Raw genomic sequence first — 23,905 nt, forward strand, 5'->3', positions numbered from 1 at the left:
GCCGCGCTCCCTGACACTCCCCTCTGTAGGGATCCGAGCCAATCGCTCAGCTCACATGACTCCATCCAAGCAAGTTACTTGTGGCCCCAAACAGCAAATGAAACGCATGGTCTTTTTACTTAAATGCCCCCATATGAAGGCGTTTCCATTCCCTTTCCATATGGACTTCAAAATTAAGACAGCCAACGTAAGGGTACAAGGGAGTCTTGCTCATCCCAAACGCGACCCTTTTTCTTTCTCCTCAGTCTCTGATTCACTCCTGGGGTCCTAGTCGGCTTCGGTGCGCCTGGAGGACCCCGTCCTCCGGAGACTGTTGGCCAAAGCAAATGCAGAAGACACAGTCATTACTGCCACTCTCCGGTATGACTAATCAAAAGATGAGTCGGACAGAGGGGGCCCTTTGGTTGGACCTATTTTGGCGGGTCAAGTTCTGGGAAGATTCTGGTCAGGCAGAGCCGAGGTCGCCCAGATTCCCGACAGGCTCCACGCAGGGGGGCCTTTTCGACTTCTTCGCTGTTGCCGCCGCGGTCGCAGCGGCTGCCGCGGTTGCAGGGGGTCTGCGAGACCAGGGGCTGTTGCTTACCCTGGAGAGTCGGTGTCTGTTGCTGTTTTTGCCCGAGGAGTCTTCTTTCTTTCGTCGCATCCTGACTCCCGTGGTGTTGAGGGGGAGTCCCTGCGGACACCTCGGCACGCAGTGGAGATGCCTCTCTTTGCCACCAATCCCTTCGATCAAGATGTTGGTAAGTGCTCTTGCCGCTCGCTGCCCACCCGCCTCCGGACTGCAGGCACGCTCTGCTCACTTTCTGCGTTCGTTCTGGACCCCCGGGCCAGGGCCAAGCTCTTCCCCTTTCCTTAGGCTCCTTCCTTGAGAATTTGGAGGAGGTTGCGGGCTTGGCGCATCCTCTGAGAGAACTGGGACTCGGAGAGCCTGCGAAATGGGCCTTGAGCTGGGTTTGGAAAAAAAACTGCTTAAAGGGTTACTGTAGAGAGCCTCGGAGGAACAGCTGGTGGAGCATCTGGTGCTGGGACAGTGCGTCTGGAAGAACCGAGCAGAGGGCTGAGGAGTATCTGAGCTAGGGTTCAATTATAAGCCCTATCATAAGCGTTTCCGGGGACAGAGGTCCAGAACAAATGTTAAGCGTCTGGAACTAGAAGTATGTTTTAGGTTAGGTTCTTTTAAAAGGATTTGAGAACCTTTTTTTTGTAACCGTAATGGGAGGAGAGAGCTGTTCTTTAAGGGTAGACGTTCAAAAATGTTGGGAGAGATGAATAATGGAATTCTTGGCAACAACTGAAACCGAATTGAGGACCTGAGCCACTACTAGGCTGCTTTCTTTAGGTCTCTGTGCTTTCCGAAGTGTGGACGCGGACCTTGAATCTGAAAATGCTAGTTTGAAATGCTTTTTTTTTTTTTTTGGTTTTCTGAATCATTGGTATTAGGTACTAATCAAACCAATTCAACAGGTTAGCTTTTGTTTATCTTTTTCTGGCCTAAGGGTAATAATTACAAGAGTTTGAGTTTCCGAGGAGAGAATTTAGGAGTAATTTGAATGCAGTTAGGAAGTAAGGAACTACCTTGGTACACAGGTGTGGAATGAAAAGCCAAATACCAGGTCCAAATCCCTCTAGGCAGGATTTACTAATTACTATAGTAATGAAATAAAAGCACAGTCTTAAATGGGGTTGCTTTGTATATTTTAATTGGGTGAGGTGGGTATTGGATTTTGCATTTTTTGTTTTTTTAAACTCTTCTTTACAGCATATCCCTGAAACTCGGAGTTTTGGGTTAAGACTAGAAAAGAGTTTGCCACTTCTTCGCTGAGTAAAACCATGGGCATGTTATTTACACTCTTTGCGTCCCTGTATCCTCATCTTTAAAGAGTGGAAAACACATTTTGTACGTGGTTAAATTAAATAATATGTGTAGAGGGTCTACTCCAGTGCCTTTATATATAGTAGGCACCTACTCAATGGTAGCTTTTTTGTGTTCAAGTTTAAATGACTGTCCTGAATACTAACAGTGGATGGAACTTTAGAGTCACCAAAAATATTTAAAAATTATCAGAAAATTGCATTTAATTTAATAAGCACTTAGCACACACTATTTACAGGACACTGCTCAATGATGTAAATGATAAGAGTTACAAATAAGACATGACTACTGCTCTCAAGCAATTTTACAACTTATTACATTAATTTCTAGGGCAAATGCTTAAAATAACACAATTTCTTAATACCTGCTTCTTCTGTTTCCATGACTACATATAATCTAGCTTCTAACTACCCAATCACTTTTATATCCTACTGACTTTTTGAACGCACATTTCCATTGGATTCAGATCAATTTTTTAATGTCAAAACCTTTCTCAGTACCCACAACACCCAGTTTAAAGCAGGCTCCTTCTTGCCTTTATGCTTTTGCTTCTATTTCTTCTACCTTTCTACATGTGTCCTCATGATTAAAGACCAACTCAGAATCCAACTTGTAATACCTGAATCATTTCCTGATTATTCTAGCCTAAGGTTTTTCTATAACAACACTATTGACAGTTTGGACTAGATAAATGTATTTGTTGTGGGGGTGGGGAGGGGGTCTATCCTGTGCAATGTAAGGCGTTTAGCTGCATCCCTGACATCTACCCACTAGATACCAGTGGTACCCCTAACCCCCAGTCATAATGTAAAAGGTTTCCAGATATTGCTAAATGTCTCTGGGGCACAAAATAGCTCCCAGTCGAGAACCACTGCTCTAGCTCACCCTAATCTCCACTCTTTTCAAAATTCCTGCAGTACCTTTTGTCTTTACCAAATTATTTAGCATTAAAGATAGTTATAATCTGTGCTTTGCTTCTTATTTTACTGGTTGCTACGTAGTAGGTGCTTTATAAATATTTGTTAAATTGAAAATGTGTCAGTTGAGCCTGCTAGATAGTAAGTTTTTTGAGTGTAGGTACATTGTTTTGCTCCAGAAAAGTTTACTTTTTAAAGTTAGTCAGGTTTTGGTATTTGGGTCAATTCTCTCCTTACGATCCATGTGTCACAATATCATGAGAGATTATCTAAGAAGACCCCTCAGAGACTCCCAGTAAATAATTCGTGGCAGAGTCCGGTAGACTCCCATGTTAATTTTTAAAATTAATGTAGCATGTAGAATATAGTATGTAGAATACATTTAACAATTTAACAATATTTCTTCTTTCTTTGTCCATCAGTATGTCAGTGATATTAAAATACTCCCACTAACTCATTGGATATAATTATCACTTAACATTATTATACATTTGTACTTCAAAATTATCTTCAACCTTATTCATAAGCTGAAACAGTGAATCAGAAATTCATGAACTGATTTATGTAATATAACATTTCATCTGAGGAAGCAAAATACTGGCAATAGCTTTTCTCTTTAAGAAATGCCTAAACACGTTATTAGAATGTGAGCTCCATGAGGACAGGGATTTTTGTTTGGCTTTTCCCCAGCATGTAGAGCAGTGTCTGGCACTAATAAACATTCAGTAAGTATTTATTGAACAAATGAATCTCATTTTGGATGTTATATTTCTTTCTAAGTTCTACTCTTGAATTATAAAGAGAACTCATTCCATCAAGCTTTTATTTCAAAGTCCCTAGTGACTTCCATCTTGCCAAATACATCAGTCAATTCCTAGTCCATTTCTTTGTCGATCTCTTAGCATTCCTCTTTGATATACTTTATTCACTTGGTTTCCAGTTCACCAAACTTTCTGACATTCTGCTTAGCTCTTTTTTAGTTTTGTTTCTTTGTTTTTGCTTCTTTTTGTGACTTATAAATGTTGAACTGAGCCTGGAGTTAAGATCTAGAACTTCTTTGAGATTTTTTTTCCTTGGAGTCTAAGGAGGCAATATAACTTAGTGTTAAGAATTCAGACTCTGAAGCTACGCTTCCTAGATTCATTTTCCAGGTTTGCTGCTTACCAGCATTGTGACTTTGGTCTAGTTGCTTAGATACTCTGTGCCTCAGTTTCCTTATCTTTAATATGGAATATAGAAATAATAATAGTTCTTGGTTTCTCTCCTCAAAATTTCACATTCTTTTATCATTACCTGTTTCAGTAGATGGCACCATTGGTATTCCTGTCATTCATCTCTAATGTTTAGGAGTCATCATTGATTCTTCTTCACACTCCACACCTATTCAATCAGCAAGATCTTTTGGCTCTACTTTAAAAATACATCCAGAATCTCATCACTTCTCCTTACCTCACTTTACCATAGATTGTGGCAAGAGCCTTCTAGTAGGTTCTTTGCTACCACTCTTGCCCCCCCTATAATCAGTTCTCATCTACAAAGGTGAGTGATCTTTGAAAAATGTCAGATAATGTCACTTACCTGCTTAGCACCCTCCAGTAACTTCCCATCTCACATACAGGGAAATGCACATTCTTTGTTGTGATGCACAGTCTTGCCCCTTTCTGTGTCTCTGATTTGATTATGATCTCCAAACACTCTCTCATTCTAAGCCTCTTCAGTTTGAACACTCCGAGTTCATTCCTCCCTCTGTATTAATATTGTGCTGTTATCTTTGCCTGGGATATTCTCTCTTCAGGTGTTTGAAGGTCTTGCTGTCCATCACATCATTCAGTACTGTTCACATCAGTTTCTAAGAGAGTCTTAACCTAATTACTTTCAGTAGAAAAAGTCCATCTTTACCTTCTCACTGTTTCCTTTTTCCATTTTGTTTTTCTTTGTACTGTTCAGCTACCTGACATTGATTGATTGATGTGACTCTTCTGTGGAATATAAACTCCAAAGGAGAACTTTTCATTTCCATCCCTAGTACCTTGGGGATAGTGCCTGGTACATTGTATGCACTCAATAAGTATTTATCAAATAATGAATTATTGATATTGTTCTAGATCTCCAGGCTTGTATTTCTATTTGGTATTCTGTTATCACCTAAAAGTCAATCTATCAAAAAACAGAACTCATTTTTCCCAATCTGGTTCTTCTTTATTTTAATTTTATAATGTTGTAGTTATCTTGATGTGAAACCCAAGAGGCATTTTTGAATCATTACCCTGTCTCTGCTAAATCATCAAGTCTTTGTTTTTATAATAGTACATTTGCATTCCTGGTCAGTTATTCTGAACTAGTTTTGATCCTTTAGACTTGGACATGTTTTTTTGTTTGTTTGTTTTGCTTAGTCCAGTCAGTATCATAAACCACAGCAAGATTAATCTTCATAAATGTTAAAGTCTCATTATTCTCCTGCAATATGGGGTGATGGAAAGACTTTGAGCTTTGAGTTAAAATTTCAGCTGCAGCATTTGCTGTTAAGTAAGTGGGCAAAATATGGAGTTGGGCAATTATAGAACACCTGTGAGTTCACTTTCCACCTTTGTAAACAGAGATAAAAATATTTACCTCATTGAGTTGCTATGAAGAATACTTATAAAAACACATGACATTCTGATTCTTTACTGGAGTTGAATATGCTTCAGATATCTTAAATTTAGCATGTTCAAAATCATATTCAAACTTTTCTTCTCTAGTATTCTTTTCCTCTGTTTTGATGACTAGTTCCTCATTTACTTAGTCACATACATATGTCCAGACTTGGGGGTCATTCTTGACTTCTGTTGTTGTAATTGTCTACATTCTAAATAGCAAATATGTACTGTCTTCTGTGTGCTAGGCACACTGAATACGCCCTCAAGGATTCTGGTATTACTGTATTCTGTATGCTTTATCTTCCTTATTTTTCTTGAATTTGTTCATCTATCCCTCCATTCATGCCTTCCCTCCTTTCTATTCTTGCCCCTGCTAGGGCGGGTTAAGATCACTGCTCTCTTAGATTAGTACAGCAGCCTCTAACTGTCCCTGCCTCCAGTCTGTCCCCAGTCATTTTCCAGGTGGCTGATAATGATATTTCTAAAATGTAAATGTAATCATATGGCTCCTTCGATTATAATATTTCAGTGAATCTACAGCTTTCACAGAAATTTGAACTTTTAGCATTTGGCTTGTTTTTATCTTGTCAGTCTCACCTCCACTACTTTCCTCAAGGCATATTTCACTCCTTGTTGGTTTTATGCTACTGCTTTTTCAGGTGTGGATCCTCTGGCGTGACATCCCCTTCTCTCATTAGTCATTGTTAGGGTTGTTTTAAGAAGCTGTTGTATGTAAAGTACTTAGAACACTGCATACATTTTAGCTCCTCTTATAAAAAACATTAGAAATAGTTGCGTTGCCTTTGGAGACTTCAGATTCTAAGGGGTAGAATCAGTTACTATCAAAACACACTCAGGAGAGAAATGTGAAAATTCAGAGTACAGCTATGTTAAAGGTCAGCTGTTTACTGGGTTGAGAAATTGTACTCATTCTTTCTTCTGTTCCTATTTTACCTTTCCTGTAAGCTATTCTTTTCTGTTGCTTTTAGGTTTTCATTTCTATTTTGTGCTCTTCTCTGAGATGCTTCCATGCTGTTCCTCCGACATCTACTTCCCTTTCTGGTTATAGAACCTTAGATTGCTTTTTTTTTTTTTTGTAGTAGATAGAATTTCCAGTGGTCAGGAGGGATAGGGAATTAGATGAAACATTTTGAAAAGCTGATTCCCATAATCTTAAAAAGCAGGTAATTTAAGACTTGCTTTTCTCCATTGGTCATTTTTGATGATCATCTCCAAGCTGATGGATTTACAGTCATTTTCCTGTGGCCAGAACATGATGGGTAATCATCCTTCAGCATTTCTCACCTTCCCAAATCTTTGACAGTCATAAATTTTGAGAAAAATCAAAAGAAGCTGCTTATCAAAAGAAAAAGTTCTCCAATATATCGAGACTATTAAATTCAAATGAAGCTGTGTGTGTTAGTTTCTGGATATTGCTAGGCAAATGTATTAGTATAAGGATAATCTGAGGGTAAAATGAGATAATGAAGAAGCTTTGAATTCTTTAGAAGCAAGTCTGTATTATTTTTGTTGTGACTTTCCCTTTGCCCACAAACCCGATTTTTGTCTTACTTATTTATTTAGAATAAATTTTATTTTATTTTTTTAAATTACTTTTTTAATTGAAGAAATGATTTAAATGTTTTGCTTTAGAAAATAGTTTTGACTTCATTTGCTGGTCATGAAACCATGTAGAATTGCTACTGGTAGTTAATATTCTTCTGGTTTAAAAAAATATTTGTTTTATAACTGAGAAGAATTGTGCTACTGCTGTTGATCTTGAGCACTATCAGTAAATAATGTGAACAGTTTTAGAGTTCTGAAATAGGTTGCATTTCTGATCTGTATATGTATGTTTGAGTCTGATACTGATTCTGTTAATGTATCAGAAAATAACAAGGTAGTTCATGAGTGTCCAGCATAATATCTGCTAATGACTATATCATTCCTGGGTGTGACTTAGTTCAGAAACTGTAAGATGGTCTTTAAATAAGATAATAGGCAATTTATATTCGATCAGACACAAGCCTGCCATTTCTTTTAACTGTTGACTTTTTAATGTTGAGTTTTAATAAGCATAGCTATTACATTTTTAAATAAGGTGATAGGTTTTAAGATTTAAATGTGTTCTTTTAAAAAAGGCTGCTTGACTACCAGTCAGTAGGATGATAAATTAATTATTTAAATGTACTATCAGATCAAAGCAATAACTTGCTTTCCTTTTCTAAGAAGTAAATGTTAAACTGGAGGATATTGTTCAGGATGACTCAGTCTTCTTGGGCTTCAGAGGGTTTGGGGTCCATGATGTAGGGCTATGTGACTCCTCACAGCAATTCCACTTGGATTTGCTTTGCATACTGTTTTTTTTTTTTTTCTTTTTAAGATAAGATTTTCCATTAAAAGAGGGTATTGAATAATAAAGAATTTGACTGGTCTTTGCCCCTGTTTCCTAGGAGGGAGCCTCTAAATCCTTGGAATTTCCGTAGTGATAGGAGCATCTTTCTAATTCACGGTGGGCTCCTGGGACTGTACCTCAGTTTAAGTATACCCAGCATGGGGGCTGGCTGTTCCCGAAAGAATGGCCCTTTTATTAGATGGTTGGGGCTTTGAGTCATGGTATCAGCTCCTCCAGGAAGTAGGAAAGGGACTGGAGATTTAGTTTCAGGAGATGGTCAATCATCCAATCAATCATAAACCTTGTAAGGAAATTCCAGTAAAAACTCTGGACACTGAAGCTCAGGTGAGCATCCTGGTTGGTGATCCACATTGATGTGCCAGGTGGGTGATGCTTCCTGAGGGCACAGAAGTTTCAAGTTTGGGACCCTTCCAGACCTAGCCCTTTGCATCTCTTCATTGGCTGGTTTGGATTTGTATCTTTTCTAATAAGACTAATTATATGTGCTTTTCTGAATACTCTGAGTTGTTACAGTGGGATGGCATACCTGATGGAGGGGAAACCTGAGGGGATAGTGGGAACCCCTGAATTTGTAGCCACTTGGTCACAAGTGCATGTGGCTTTGGAACCCCAGAGCTTGTTTTTGGTGTCTGAAGTAAGGGAGACTTGTGGAGTTTTGTGCTCTCAACTATGAAGTCTGCATTAACTCTGGGTAGTTAGCATCAGAATTACATTGAAGAGAGTTTCTTCAATAAAAAGTGAAAATTGAAAGCCACTGAATTACTTGCATCTAAAAGTCTGTGTGTTTCTATGACTTTTATAGATTCATGTTGCAGTTGTGTTATTAGTTTTAGTATTTATTGAGAACAGAGGCTGAGAGCATAGATATTGAAAGAATTACCCAAAGTAGAAATTGTTATTATTTTCAAGGGACTTACAATATAATATGGAAGTTTGCACAGCAACAGGTAAATTTGACTGTTATCTTCTTGACATACCCCTAGCCAGAACAAAATTAAACGTTACTTCAATTGCTTTCTAAGTGGCCCATTTAGCTTTCAGAGTAGAGCTAGTTTTCTCCTTTTCCCTATTCCAAATCATTTTTACATATTGGTAGTAGATTTACTTTTTCTAAAAGCCTGGTTCTGAGCAGATTTTTTTCTTTGCTCAAAGCTCTTTCTTGGCTCTCTGATGTTTCTTGAATTAATACAAACACCTCAACTGGTATTTTATGTCTTAGAGTTGTTCCAACCTTTCAAAAGTAGTCTTTATTTCAGCCAACCAAGATTCTTCATTATACTTCTTTTCAGTTTTCTTAACTTTACCGTATTCACTTAAATAGAAACGATGAGTTTATTCGTAATCCTGTTCTCTTCTGTCTTAGTTTCTAAATATGTCAAGAAACCTTTCAGGATATTCTTTTTCTCTCCTCCCAGGTCTTTGCCTTTTTTCTCTCAAGTTGCTTCAGGCTTTTCTTTTCTTTCTTTTTTTTCCTCTGACTTTTCTGTTTTATATTTAGATCTCTTTCTGCTGGTTTTATTTTCTTTTTTAGAGTGTAAGTTACCTCAGATTGGGCCTGGCATAGACTAGAAACTTAATTCCATTTTCTTGCACTTATGTCCAGATTTTATAACTTCTTGCAAATAAGTCACCTTACCAAGATCTCAAATGTTTTGGACATTTGTATTAATTCTTACATAAGAAATTCATCTATATAAATAGGTACCCTGTCTAGCACTACCCATTGACTATCACCCTCTGCCATCTTAATACATGCTTATTCTAGTTCTTCAGTGACAGGGGCTAACTGGTAGGTATTGCTATATCCCTTGAGACTGTGATATGGATCAGGTATTATAAACCTGCAAAAAATCTGTAAGAGTCATATGTTGTCTATTTTGCTTTTAAGCTGGATATGGCCTGCCTCCAGCTCTCAGCAGTAGGTCAGAATGGGGACATGAACATTCTCTGTTGAACCAGGCAGCAGGGCACTGAGGGAGGGAGGGGAGCAGGAGTTTCTCCATCACATCACGAGACCAGCCACTACAGATGCGACTCTTGGTATGGGTCAGACCTCTGGCCCCCAAGCCATTTCAGTTTAAAGAAAGGAGAATGTTAGTGAACATCTTTGTGATGTTATCTTTCAACATGCCTGTTCTTTGAATTACAGTGCTCCATTCAAGACAAGTTAACTTCTACTTCTGTATAGCTTTTGTTTCAGATTTCTTTTTGAAGTATTTTCCTTCTTCATAGGCTCTTGTTTTTTCTAAGTTGCTTTCTTCTTGTTTTATTTTTTTCCCCTCTATATTTGTTTTGTGTTTTCCTTTATCTTCCATGTTAGATATTCTCAGATAGCTGATAGTCCTTGGTTGTTTGCTCATAATTATTACTAGAGAAATAAATAGCACATTAGAAGCTCTAATCATGTGGTTAGCCTTATTGACTTTGGACTTCATTATGGGTTGATCTGGTGTGCCATTTACTGTGGAACCTGTCTCCATCTCTTCATATCAACTCTTTACTATTTTTAAGTATTTCCTCTTGGGCTGATCTGGAGTTCCCAGAGAGGAGTCTTGTAATCTCTCTGAGGTAAAGGTATGAGTGAGGGTAAGGGGTGGAATAGGATAATTTCTAGGAAGTCAAGTCTTTGGAGGAGGGACCCCAAGACAACCCCCCATTCTAGGGTTCAGCAGGACTTACAGAACTCAGCACATAATCATACAGCTATGATTTATCATAGTGAAAGAGCGCAGTCAGCAAAGTGAAAAGGCACATGGGGTGAAGTCCAGGGAAATCAGACACAGGCTTCCAAAGGGTTCTCTTTCGGCAGAGTCACACAGGACATGCTGAATTTCCCCAGCAGTGAGTTGTGATGACATGTGAAATGTTGTCATCCAGGGACATTCACTGCAGACTTAGTGTTGGGGGTTTTTATTGGGACCTGATGACTACAGGCATTCTCTGCCTGGCATGTACCCAAACTCCAGACTCTCAGAAAGAGAGCAGATATTTAACATAAATCATGTTGTTTGTACAACCAGTTAAGACATAGTGAGCCACTCTTCTCAGTTCTGAGAATGGTGGGAACCCTCCCAGAATCTGAATTCCCATACACCAGCTGCAAGCAGGCCTTTTAAAGGATACTAGTCAGGCCTGTATGTTAACTCTTTTCTGCATAGCAGGTATCAGCATTCATGGAGTTGCTTAATTCTTTTATTAATTTTTAAAATTGAACTTTATATTCTAGAACAGTTTTAGATTCGCAGGAAAATTGAGCAGAAGTTGCGGAGATTTCCCATATACCTCTTGCCCCCACACATGCATGCGGCTTCCCCCGCTGTCGGCATCCTGCACCAGAGAGGTACATTTGTTACGATCCATGAACCTACCTACACCCATCATCATCACCCAAAGTCCATAGCTTGCACTGTATGTTCACTCTTGGTGTTATAGATTCTAGGGGTTTTGAGCAATGCATAATGACATGTATCCAACATTACAATATACAGAATAGTTTCACTGTCTTACAGATCCTCTGTGCTTTACCTCTTCAACTCACTCTCCCCTAAACCCCTAGCAGCCAATGATCCTTTTACTGTCTACATAGTTTTTCCTTTTCTAGAATGTCATATAGTTAGCAACATGCGCTATGTAACCTTTTTCAGATCGGCTTCTTTGATTTAATAGTATGCATTTAAAGTTTGTCCATGTCTTTTTATGGCTTGATAGCTCATTTCTTTTTAGCACTGAATAATATTTCATTGTCCTGATGTTACAACAGTTTATCCATTTACCTACTGAAGAACATCTTAGTTGCTCCCAAGTTTTGGCAATTATGAATAAAGTTGCTGTAAACATCCATATGCAGGTTTTTGTATGGCCATGTTTTCAACTCCTTTGAGTAAATTCCAAAAAAGCATGATTGCTGGATTGTATGCTCAGAGTATGTTTAATTTTGTAAGAAACTGTCAAACTATCTTCCAAAGTGTCTGTACTGTTTTGCATTCTCACCAGTCATGAATGAAAGTTTCTGTTCCTCAGCACATCCTTACCAGCATGTGCTGCTGTCAGTGTTCTGGATTTTGGCCATTCTAATTAATAGGTGTGTAATGATATCTTATTGTTTTAATTTGTAATTCCCTAATGACACATGACATAGAGGATCTTTTCATATATTTATTTGCTATCTGAAGATCTTTTTTGGTGAGTTGCCTGTGTAAGTCTTTTGCCTATTTTTTAATTGGGTTTTCTTATTATTGAGTTTTTAGAGTCCTTGTATTTTTTGGATAACAGTCCTTTATCAGATATGTGTTTTGGGAATATTTTTTCTTAATCTGTGGCTTACTATCTCATTTACAGAGTCTTTCAGATAACAGAAGTTTTTAATGAATTCCAGATTATCAATTATTTTTTTCATTGGTCATGTCTTTGTGTTATGTTTAAAAAGTCATTGTCATACCCAGGTCATCTAGATTTTATCCTGTGTTATCTTCTAGTTTTATAGATTGTGTTTTACATTTAGATCTGTGATTTATTTCGAGTTAGTTTTTGTGATGATTGTAAGAGCCGTGTCCAGATTCATGTTTTGCATGCGGATGTCCAGTTGTTTCAGCACCATTTGTTGAAGACTGTCTTTGCTCCATTGTCTTGCTTTTGCTCAGTTGACTATGTTTGTGTGGGTCTATTCTCTTCTACCGATCTGTTTGTTCTCTCACCAATATCAGACTCTCTTGATTACTGTAGCTTTATGGTAAGCCTTGAAGCCTTGTCAGTCCTCCAATTTATTCTCCTTCAACATTGTGTTGACTACTCTGGGTCTTTTGACTTTCTATAAACTTTAGAGTCCATTTGTTGGTATCCACAAAATAACTTGCTGAGATTTTGACTGATATTGCATTGAATTTATAGATCAAGTTGGGAAGAACTGACATCTTGACAGTATTGCGTCCTATATCCTTGAACATGGAATTTCTCTCCATTTATTTAGTTCTTTGATTTCTTTCATCATCAGAGTTTTGTAGTTTTCCTTATATGTTTTGTTAGATGTGTACTTAAATATTTAAATTTTTGGGTGCTCATGTAATGCTAAATGGTATTGTTTTTTTAAAAAATTTTATTTATTTAAATTGGTTTCAAGTATACAGTACATTGGTTTGACATCCATATAGTTCTTAAAACAATCCCCCCAATTGCTCCCTCCCTCTCCTGGCCCTCTATCTAGCCATCATATTAATGCTAACTGCATTGTGTTTTTAATTTAAAATTCCACTTGTTCATTGCTAGTATACAGGAAAACAGTTGACTTTTGAAAAGATTGAATATATTTGAAAGGTAACATAAATTTAAGGTGTATAACATGTTAATTTGATACATTTACATGTTGTAACATGATTGCCATTGTAACATATTTAGCATCTCACATTACATAATTATTTTTTTTAGCAGTTAGAATAATTAACTTGTAGTCTCAGCAAATTTGGCGATTATACTCCAGTATTACTCTGTATTCATTATACTGTGCCTTAGATCTTTATGTCTTATTTACTACTCATTTCAAGTTTGTACACTTAACATCTATCTTATTCCCCAGTAATTGACTTTTGTGCATTAACCTTGAGTCCTGCAACCTTGCTATAATATAATCACTCATTAGTTCCAGTTGTGTTTGTGGTTTTTTTTTAGATAATTCTTTTGGATTGTCTTCATAGATGATTGTTATCTGTGAATAAAGACAGTTTTATTTCTTCCTTCTTTATATATATCCCTTTTATATCCCCTTCTTGCCTTTTTGCATTAGCTAGGACTTCCCCTATGATGGCAGAAAGGTGCAGTGAGAGGGGACATCCTTGCCCTGTTTCTGATCTTAGTGGTGAATCTCCCTCCTAGTTTCTCACTTTTAAATATATCAGCTATTTATATATATAAATAGAGTCTATAAAAATAGATTCTTTATGTAAATAGATTCTTCGTAGATGTTCTTTATTTTGTTAAGGAAGTTCCCTTTTATTCCTTGTTTGCTGCGTTTTTAGTTTCCTTGCTGTCATTCATTTCACTTATACACAAGCATACATACACACATCTCTATATTTTCCTTTCTCTCTGAAGAACTTTTAACATCTATTGCAAGGCCAGTCTACTGGCAACAGATTTCCTCAATGTGTCTTTGTTTGAGAAAGTATTTCTCATTTCCTTTTGAAGAATGATTTCGCAGGGTACATAATCCTAGGTTGGTGGTTATTTTCCCTCAACACTAACTGTTGCTCCATTCGCGTCTTGTATGAATGCTTTCTGAGACATCAGATGTAATTCTTATGTTGATTCCTACATAGGTAATGTGTTTTTTTCTACTGGCTTTTTCTGTTTTTTTCTTTATTTTTGATATTCTGCAGTTTGAATATGATATGCCTAGGTGTCGTTTTTTTTGACATTCTGCTTGGTGTTCCCAGAGCTTCCAAGGCCCATGGTTTGGTGTCTGATAATAATTTGGGAAGATTCTCAGTCATTATTGTTTCAAAAATTTCTTGTTTCTTTGTCTCTTTATTCTTCTCTGGTATTTCAATTATGTCTCTGTTGCTCCTTTTGTAGTTTCCCACAGTTTTTGGATAATCTGTTCCAATTTTTTTTTCAGTCATTTTTTTGCTTTGCTTTTCAGTTTTGGAAATTTCTGTTGATATATCCCCAAGCTAAGAGATTCTTTTCTCAGGCATGTCCAGTCTACTGTAGAGCCCATCATATGGCATCTTTATTTTACATTATTTTTGATCTCTTGGTATTTCTTTTTGATTGTTTTATAGAATTTCCATTTCCGTTTACATTGCCCATTTGTTCTTGCATGTTGTCTTATTTTTCCATTAGCACTCTTAGCATATTAATCATAGTTTAAAAAATTCCTGGCCTGATAATTCCATCATCCGTGCCATGTCTGGGTCTGGTTCTTATGCTTGCTCTTCAGACTTTTTTTTTTCTTGTAGTGTGCCTTGCCGAAAGCTAGACACAATGTACTAGATAGAAGGAACCACCATCCTTTAGTGGTCTGATGGTAAGGTGTCAGTGGAGGCGAAGCGTTCTGAAGTCCTGTGATCAGGTCTCAATCTTGTAGTGAGCCTCTGCCACTGGAGTGTGAATTTCTCATGCGCTTATCAGTCTTCTCTGCCTGCCTCTCTCAGGTGGAACAGGTGACGAGAGTGGGCTAGGGTTGGGTATTTCCCTTACCTAGCAGGGTTAATCTCTGGTAAAACCCTAGTTTCCCTTGAGAGCAGGCCTTATTAAGAAGAGAATGCTCTGATGTCTTTTAAAATGATTACTGTTCCCCTTCCCCTGCTGGAAAAATAAGGAAACTTTTCTCCTGTAAGACTCACACAAGTGCAGGGGCTCCCCTGTGAATGGGCCCCTCTGGAGTTTTAATTTATACATACTTAGCCTCCAGCAACTTGTCATTACAGTTTAAATTTTCATATCCTGGTACTGATATCTGGTGAGGTTTCTGCTCATGGGTTTCTACTCTGTTAAATTGGGATTCTGTTTACCTACCTGCCTTTGTTTTTAAATTTGGGGGGCAGTGGTTTGCCCTGTGACCTCACTTCTGGGGAATCTCAGAAGAGTTGTTGATTTTTCACTTTTTCAGTGTTTCACTTGTGAGAGTGGAGCAATGACTTCTAAACTCCTTACGTGCTAGAGTGGAACCCAGCAGTTATTCCTTAGTTTTGATGCTTATGTCTCAACTATGTCTAGTGTCTCCTTTCTAGAAAATCTTTACCTCTAGAAAACAAATCTTCACTCATTTGGGGAATAGATGGTTGCTAGAGCTCTTGAATTAGGAAAGCAAAGTGGGGACCGACCTGCACTTCAAACAGCATTAACCCATTCCTCCTAACTTTAAGTCCTCTTTATTCTTCACTCGCACTTGCAGACTTCCTTTTGCTAGCTACCAGTACTTGAATTTTCTGAGAATGCAGTGATGCAAAACAGGCTGGTTCTTACGCTTTTTTCTTACTGCCAATATATGATTCACTTTTCTTGGGTTTTCTGAGTAGGTTACAATATATCAGTATTGTTATGTAGCTTTTAGCTATTGTTGATGTTTGTTATTGCTTCTTATGTTTTCCCTCTATTGATATCTTTAATTCGTCAAGTTTTTATTTAAGGGAAATATTCAGGTAAATCTTGGTTTTCTTTCATTCAATTTCCTCTTCTCAGAAACCAAAGTCAACAAAACTAGATAATTAGTAAATTTAATCACCTGAAACATTTTGTAGAGGTCTATCTATGTCTAGTCATCTTTTAGTCACTGGCAAATAAAGCTAAGAATTATTTGATAATAGAAATATTTCTTTCTTTTGTTTTTCTGTATGCAGAAAGGGAGTAGACTTGTATATATATATTTTTTTTTAATAAAGAAAAATCAATGGCTTATTTTTTATACTAAGTACAAGCAACTGAAGTGTGAATGGAGAAAACAGTGATAAATAATAAAGGTGTCCCTCCCCCCTTTAAAATTGATTTGAACATCTCATTAAACAGACCGCTGGCAGTTATTCTGACTTGTTGATATTTGATTATGCTACAGTTTGATAATTTGAGTCTGATTATTTACCTCTTAAAGATTTTTAAAGATAATGTTTCTGTAATTTATTTTTATAATATACAGAGAAAGCAACCAGTGAGATGAATACTGCTGAGGATTGGGGCCTCATCTTGGATATTTGTGATAAAGTTGGTCAGTCTCGCACTGGGTAAGTGTTGCAAAGTTTCGAAGGATTTTTATTTATTCTTCCATTTTATTAATATGAATAAAATAGGTAAGAAGGTAGAGCATATTAAAATTATAATTTGTTTTAAAAGAAAATGTTTTTCCTAGAAAGATTTGAAAAATCATCCTAATTAAGTTACTTCTTATAACCAATTAGGGTAGCATACTGGTAAAAATGTTACTACTTTTCTTAATTACTCTTTTCCCCCTGAAATGTAATTTTTTCCATTGATTTTTAAACTCATAAGTGATTTTTCAGTTATGAAGATTCATGGTTATTTGGGAGTTCTTTTCTTCTTTATCACATCTGCAACATTCTACCCAATTGATCAGTGACTATTGAAAGAGAGTTTAAGGAAGTGGAATCTTAAACTTTTGGGCTTTTGGGTAATGCAGAGCTTTCTAAACAGTGCAGTGAGTGGATTAACTGGTGTAGGGACTAATGATTTCCTTAATTCCTAGGATAATAACATCCAGATATTAATAGCCTGCCTCATTTACCCCTTTGTGCCACACAAATATTGTCTTATTTATGTACTTTGATGTGAAAAATGTTAAGGAGCCCTGCTGCATTATACTTGATTGGCTTTTCTTCCTTCCCTTTGCAATATAGACAGTTCCTTAAGCTTTTTTTTTTTTTTTGATCTATTTTTTTCCCCTAATACTTTTTTCTTTTCTAATAGTTTTTCTTTTGAAATTTTACAACTTCCAGGTATCTTTATGTGGGTGACATGTATTTTCAGCTCTGATTTTTCTTATCCTTTTGTAGTCTTGTGGCCCAAGCTTTGTTTTTGGATATCACACTATATAAGCCTTAATCTTACCATTTATAAACCTGACCTCATTTATCTTTTTGCTTTAAACCTACTTTCCCTCTTTTGTTTCCTATTTCTGTTAATGAAAAAATTATTCTTTCATTTGCACTTAAAACCTCAGAGACACCTCTGCTACATTTGTTATCAAATTCTGTCAGTCTGCCTCCATAATCTCTCAGATGTTGATGTTATAAAGTCTCCTTAGTTAAATTCTTGAACATGGGCACACCAGGCGGAGCATTTTGTCTTCAGGGCCTTTCTACCTCTTCATTTTAGCCCTTAAGACTCCTGTATTCCCTCTGTCAGGTTCCCCAAAATGTGGCCTCCAAATATGGCCCCATCCATCCCCTTTGTCATCTTTATATTTTAGTTTACTAAGTCTTGTTTTTCTGACCTTTTCGAGTCCTTAATTTAATTGAAATTTGAGTAACTACTGGGTGCTATATATCTATCTATTCCTTTTTCTCTGTTTCTTTTGCCTCTCCCTCTGCCCCTAACTTGAGACATGCCTTACCATACCTAGACTAGTGAGTTAACCTACTGGCATTTCTTTCTATTTTCATCTCATATCCAGTTGCCATATAAAAACTGACCATGTTATTCTCCTTCCTTCTGTAGTAAGTTGTCTACCCAGGCCTCTGAATCACTTATTTCCCATTTACTTCTCTCATATGTACTGTTCTTTTCAACTCAAGCATTTGAGGCATCAGTGCTTTTCTACCTCAATTTAGTGCTTTTGGTCATTCTATTCCTTCAATGTGAAGTATTTTCTTCTTGCATTTCCTATCTCTGTATCTCATATCCTTCCAGTTCCAGTATAGATATTTCTTCCACAAAGCCTTCACTGAAAATCATTTTATGATCCTCTGAATCCTTCAAATACTATATCAAAACTATTCTATTTGTTTTTCTTTATAATAGTAGTTTATATCTGTGTAATAGACTTAGATTTGTAGAATGTAAGGTCCATGAATTTTTGTTGTATAGGGGAAGGAAGCTAATAACTTAGTGGTTGAGAGTATGGACTCTGGAGTGAAACTGCCTGGGTTCAAATCCTAGCTATTACCACTTTGCTACTTACATTGGATAAGTAACTTAATTTCGTAGTTTGCTACTTAAGGATAAAAATCATTTCTTCTTCATAGGGGGCTTGTTGTGAGTATAAAATCTATCTTATCTATCTAAATATACATATGTGTTATATATACACACTGAAAGTGTTTATTATAATAGGTGGCAAACGGTTAAGCGGGTGCACCTCTGCTTCTTTTTGATTAAAATCATATTTTGTGACAGTCTGTTGAGGACTGGCTATCAGTCTTGCTAGATAAAACTTTTATCTAGCATTCCAGTTGCAAAGCCCCTGCTCTTTTTTTTTTTTTTTACTTTATTGGTTTTCTTATCTTTGGTATGCTTCATTTTGAAGATACTTTCTATAAATTAGTTAGTTGCTTGATGTGAAAAGACAAACTCCCTTTCATTACTAGAAATATTCCCTATTTTTCTAGTTAAAAAATTGTAATCCACATGAAATACTGTATGATATTTATTGAAAACGAAGAGGTCAACTTGTTTTTCTTCATGTTAATATTATTATACTATAAACATTTGTTTGTTATTCTTTTCCTTATTCTTGTGATGATAACTTTTAAGATATACTCTCAGCAACTTTCAAATATAAAGTATTGTAACAGTAGTCACCATGCTACGCATTACATTCTCAGGACTTATATATCTTATAACTGGAAGTTGTACCTTTTGACCACATACAACCATTTTGCCCCCTCAGATGCCTCTGGCAACTGCCAATCTGTGTTGGTTTTCTTACACTTCACGTATCTGTGAGACCATACCACAGTTGTCTTCGTTGATTCAAACGTCCATCCATGTTGTCCTCATATATTTAAGATGTACTCATTCGTAGCTTTACAGAACTATTTTTCAGTGTCTGTTTTTTTAATCCAGTATCAATAGGTTTAGATACATGCTCATTTTTTATTGAAATTTATTTTTAGACAACATGCTCTCTCTCAGTATATTCCTTAATATTTCAGCTATCCTTTGGGGATTTTAATTGATATTACACTAAATCTATAAATTTACTAAGGAATGATTTTCATCTTTGATAATTTAAATAATAGGGAGTAGTTTTATTTGTCTAGTTAATCAGTAAAAATCTATAATTTTATAAAAACATACAAATATGTTTAAGAGGGCTGATTTTGAGATGATAAAGGGAACTTTGAGAAGAACACTTCTCTTTCAGTGACTTTTTTTTTTTAGCAAAGTGATTTGTAACCAGCAATATATTGTAGAATTATTTAGTGCTTAAATAAAACAATTTATATTAATTTAAGTCTTTCCTAAGGCAATAATTTTTAAAAATTCTTTACTCTTTTCTTCTTTTTTTTGTAAGAGTCATCTGTTTTAGAGTTCTTGTAGTTTGGAAAATATCCTCGAGTTTTAAGGGGGGAAAAAAAGAGCCATGATTGTGAAATTTTGTTTAGTCAGAACTGTGACCCAGAAACATGGCTCCCAGTGGTGTTTTGAAAATCCTTCCTTAATTGTTCCTCTTTTAAAAAATCTTATTGTTCTGTTCTTTAAACCACATGTATGTGTGTGTGTTTGTTGATTAAAGAAATACTTATGCTTATATAAAACTGTACTTTTTTGTTTTAAAAATAGATATACACAGGGCTCAAAAATTAAAACAATTTAAAAAGGTGAACATTGACAAATCTAACTCCTATCCCTGTTTCTCTCCCCCATCCTCTATAGGTAACTGCTTTTGTATCTTTTGTATTTTTACATTGTTTCTTTATACAAATGTGAATATATTTCCCCTATTCATAGACAATATGCATATTGTAAACACTAGTCTACATTTATAATTAATTAATTCTTTAATATATTCTGTCAGCCTTAGAAATGTATTATTTTAATGTCCGTTAGTATTACAATAGTTGTAAAAATTGGCAAATTTAGAAATAATTTTCCATTTTAGCATCAGTTTTGATTAGTAGCATGTAGACTATTTAACATACTTTACTAATTATTAATTAAAATTAATAATTTAAAATAATTATATCAATTTCAAGAAACCTAGTAGATGTAATTTCTATTTGTTTCATATAGGTTTTTTTTTTTTTTTTTAAGCCCGACATGTTTGAATATGCTGGGCTTAAAACTTTAAAAACATTCTGAAAATTTTTTCTGACTTCCTGAGATATTCACATGATTTTTAGTGTGCAGTTCCAGTGTATGAGTAAGTACTAAAAAATGCCTAGCCGGTGAAGTCATATGATGGACTGAAAAGTCTATTTGTTTAGAATCAAGAGAACTTTCAGAATGAGTAGCAATTTTCTTTAGCATGTCTCCACATAATAAATTGCTTTTGTCTATTAGTTTTGATTGATTTGTTCCTATTCTCATATATAAAAAATGTGAGCTTAGGTACTGATTATCTACCGAATAAGTTAAAATGAAAGTTATGTAATTGACAGTCATATTAATTTGTACTATTACATCTTAACTTTCTACATAGCATTAGACAAAGATATAGTTGACTGAAGATGGCAAATGTGATATAACTTTTTTTTTTACTTGGCTAAGGAATCTGTTTAGATAGTAAATCTTTGATTTATTCAAACAGAATTAGAAGGATAAAATCATAGTCATTATTAATATTTTATGAAAAATATAAATACAAGCTTTGAAAAGAGTTTGTGAAAAGTGTTTTTTATTGGCCCTCTTATTGTTCTGTCCTGGATCTGAGCTGTGACTATTTCTGACATTCAACCGGAGCTTGATAGAATACTGTATTCCTGATTTTTAAGGGAAAAGTCATCTCTGACCTAGACATCTTCCAATTTGAAGGGCAGCATCAGTGAGAGAAAGTTTTCTTGCTATATACATTTTATTATAATCATGTCCTCGATTTACAGGCCTTAATTTTCAGTCTCTTAAGTGCTCTTTAAAAAATAATAGTCAGCATTTATTGAGTGCTTATTATTTGCCAGGTCTTGTTTAAATGCCTTATAAACTTTTTTTTAATCATCACAGCAACTCTAGACACTGTAAATTCTCCTAGTTCACAAACAAGAATCTGATTCATATTTAGGATTCTTTAATGTAATTTAAATTAGAGGAAGAGTTTTCCCAGGAGTAAAATTATAAAGCCTGATCTTGGTTTCCATGTCTCTTTCACTTAACATCACAGAATTTCCATAGTTGGTTTCATTCTCTTTTGCATCAGTCACTTTTTCCTTTTATTTGACACACACTTAGTACTGGCTGGGCATCATGCTTTTCATATACAGTGGTGAATAAAGCAGGCACAGCCTTTGCCATCAATCAACGGTGGTAACAGTCTACTAGTGGAAGATGGAAATAAACAAGTAAACAGATAATGGTCTAAGAAGATAGCGAACCAAGTGCTTTAGTGGAGAATAGAAGGGAACACCTACTTAAATTTTTCAGAGAAGGACCGGTGTGAGGGGATAACCTTATGCTATGATTTTAAAGTTGAGAAGAAGCAGAGCTGAAAGCAGAGGTCCTAGGCAGAGGTAATAGCATCTACATGAATGCTGCAAGGTAGAGAACACTTGGTGCTTTCTAAGAATTTGCAAGATACAGAGTAGCTGGAGCAGAGGTGAGTTGCCCTAAATGAGCACGGGGTTGGGTATGAGAGTGACTTAGAAAAATGGAAGGTAATAGTTGGAATGGCTGAGATTGAGATTATAGAGAGTTTTCAGTTGTTGGTCATGACATGGTCTAGAATGTGACCATGACAGTTAATAATAATAAGGTGGACTAGAAGTCAAAAAGCTAAGATAGGGGAAGTATCACTTACATTGTTATTAACATCTCTAAGAATTAAGACGAGTAATTTTGGAAAGAGTGGCAGTGAGCCAGGAGTTAAAATTATTGGGAGATGAGGGGGCTGTTGAGGTTTTTTAAATAAACTGTAACAAGTAGGTAGTTTGACATGATCAGAACTGGACTGTTTTAGGAAAGATGGAGGGAGAATGATTGAAAGTACCAAAGGAGCAAAGAGGACCCATACCTTGTTTAGTAGGCACAAGAGCTATTGGAAGACAGAAAGCTACCACTTGAGATGGCTGCAGTAGTATCCTGTGTGGAAAGTCAGGTTTCTGTACAGCATAAGGACCGAGGATAGGGGCTTTTGTTGATAGTATGCTCTGAGTTCTAGGGGATACAACAGAAAGGTTTCTGAAGTTGGGGAGTAATGGATATGCAAAGCTATTTAATGATAGAAAATCTAGTCTGGAACTTCTTGTAGGGGACTGGTATAAACAAGAATAACAGGCATATGTTCTCAGGTTCCCAATGACTGAGTAGTAGAGAAAGTTGGGTGCCCAAGACTGCCTCTTAACCTCTGTAGACGGAACCTTGGTGGCCTGGGAAGGAGTGGTTAGAGTTCTCTTTTTGACCCCTGTCCATAAAGGTGAAGAGGCTTGAAGTGAGATAGTCTCACATCTAGTCAAAAGCTCACTTTTTTCCTTTGTTGGATAGAATATCTTTTTCTGTGTTTAAAAGCTGATTGTATTTACTTTTCTGTGAACTATCTGTACATATTCTTTCATTTCTACAAGTCCTTGATCTATTAGGAACATATCTGTAATGTAAATTACATATTTTGTGTGTGTGTGTATATGTATATATATAAATATACATTTATTTTTTCTTTCTTTCTTTTTTTTTTTTTTTAGGTAAGGCAACCCTTGGTTGACCTCACAGATTGCAAGGACTTTGTCAGCTTAAAATCCCTTATTTTTTAATTTTTTACACCTACCCCACTTGGTCTTCTTAGGTGGTCTCCCATACAAGTACTAACCAGGCCCGACCCTGCTTAGCTTCAGAGATCAGACAGGACTGGGCTTGTTCACAGTCGCATGGCCATAGACATACATGTATATATTTCCATTAGTCTTTTGACTTTGTTTTCTCTTTAGAAGTTTTTGGTTTTCATATAGTCGAATTTATCAGTCTTATGTTTTTTAGAATTTTGAGTTACACAGGACTTTTCTAAGGTTTTAGTGGAATTATCTCACATTTTCTTTATGGTTTCATTTTTTCTTTTATAATTAACAGGCTTTGTTTTTAAATAGAATTTTAGATTTCCAGAAAAGTTGAAGATACTACAAAGAATTCCATATACCTATCCCACCCCTTGCATATAGTTTCCCATATTATTAACATCTTGTATTAGTGTGATACATGTTATAAGTAATGAATCAATATTGACACATTATTATTAACTAAAATTCATGGTTTACATTAAGGCTCACTCTGTTATAAAGTTTTATGACTTTTCACAAATCCATAATGACGTATATCATTAAAATATCACAGAATAGTTTCACCATCCTAAAAGTGTTCTGTGCTCTACCTATTCATGTGAACCTCAACCACTAATTTTTTTTATTTTTTATTTTTTATTTTTTTTTTTGCCTTTTTCAAAATGTCTTATAATTAGGAGTGCTTCTTTTACTTA

The 23,905-nt window shown here is 35.9% G+C and overlaps 1 protein-coding gene across 1 annotated transcript in view; it reads left to right on the forward strand.

Moving 5' to 3' along the window:
* Nucleotides 1-500: 500 nt before the first annotated feature.
* The window catches only part of STAM (signal transducing adaptor molecule), a 54,545-nt gene continuing 31,140 nt past the window's right edge, over nucleotides 501-23,905 (forward strand). Inside the window, exons 1-2 of the mRNA XM_011364374.2 lie at nucleotides 501-740; nucleotides 16,472-16,556. Of these exons, the coding sequence (XP_011362676.1) occupies nucleotides 701-740; nucleotides 16,472-16,556 (125 nt within the window). The 5' untranslated portion in view covers nucleotides 501-700. The remainder of the gene's footprint in view (nucleotides 741-16,471; nucleotides 16,557-23,905) is intronic.

The sequence above is a fragment of the Pteropus vampyrus genome, unplaced genomic scaffold, assembly GCF_000151845.1.
Source record: "Pteropus vampyrus isolate Shadow unplaced genomic scaffold, Pvam_2.0 Scaffold96, whole genome shotgun sequence".
Classification (NCBI taxonomy): Eukaryota; Metazoa; Chordata; class Mammalia; order Chiroptera; family Pteropodidae; genus Pteropus; species Pteropus vampyrus.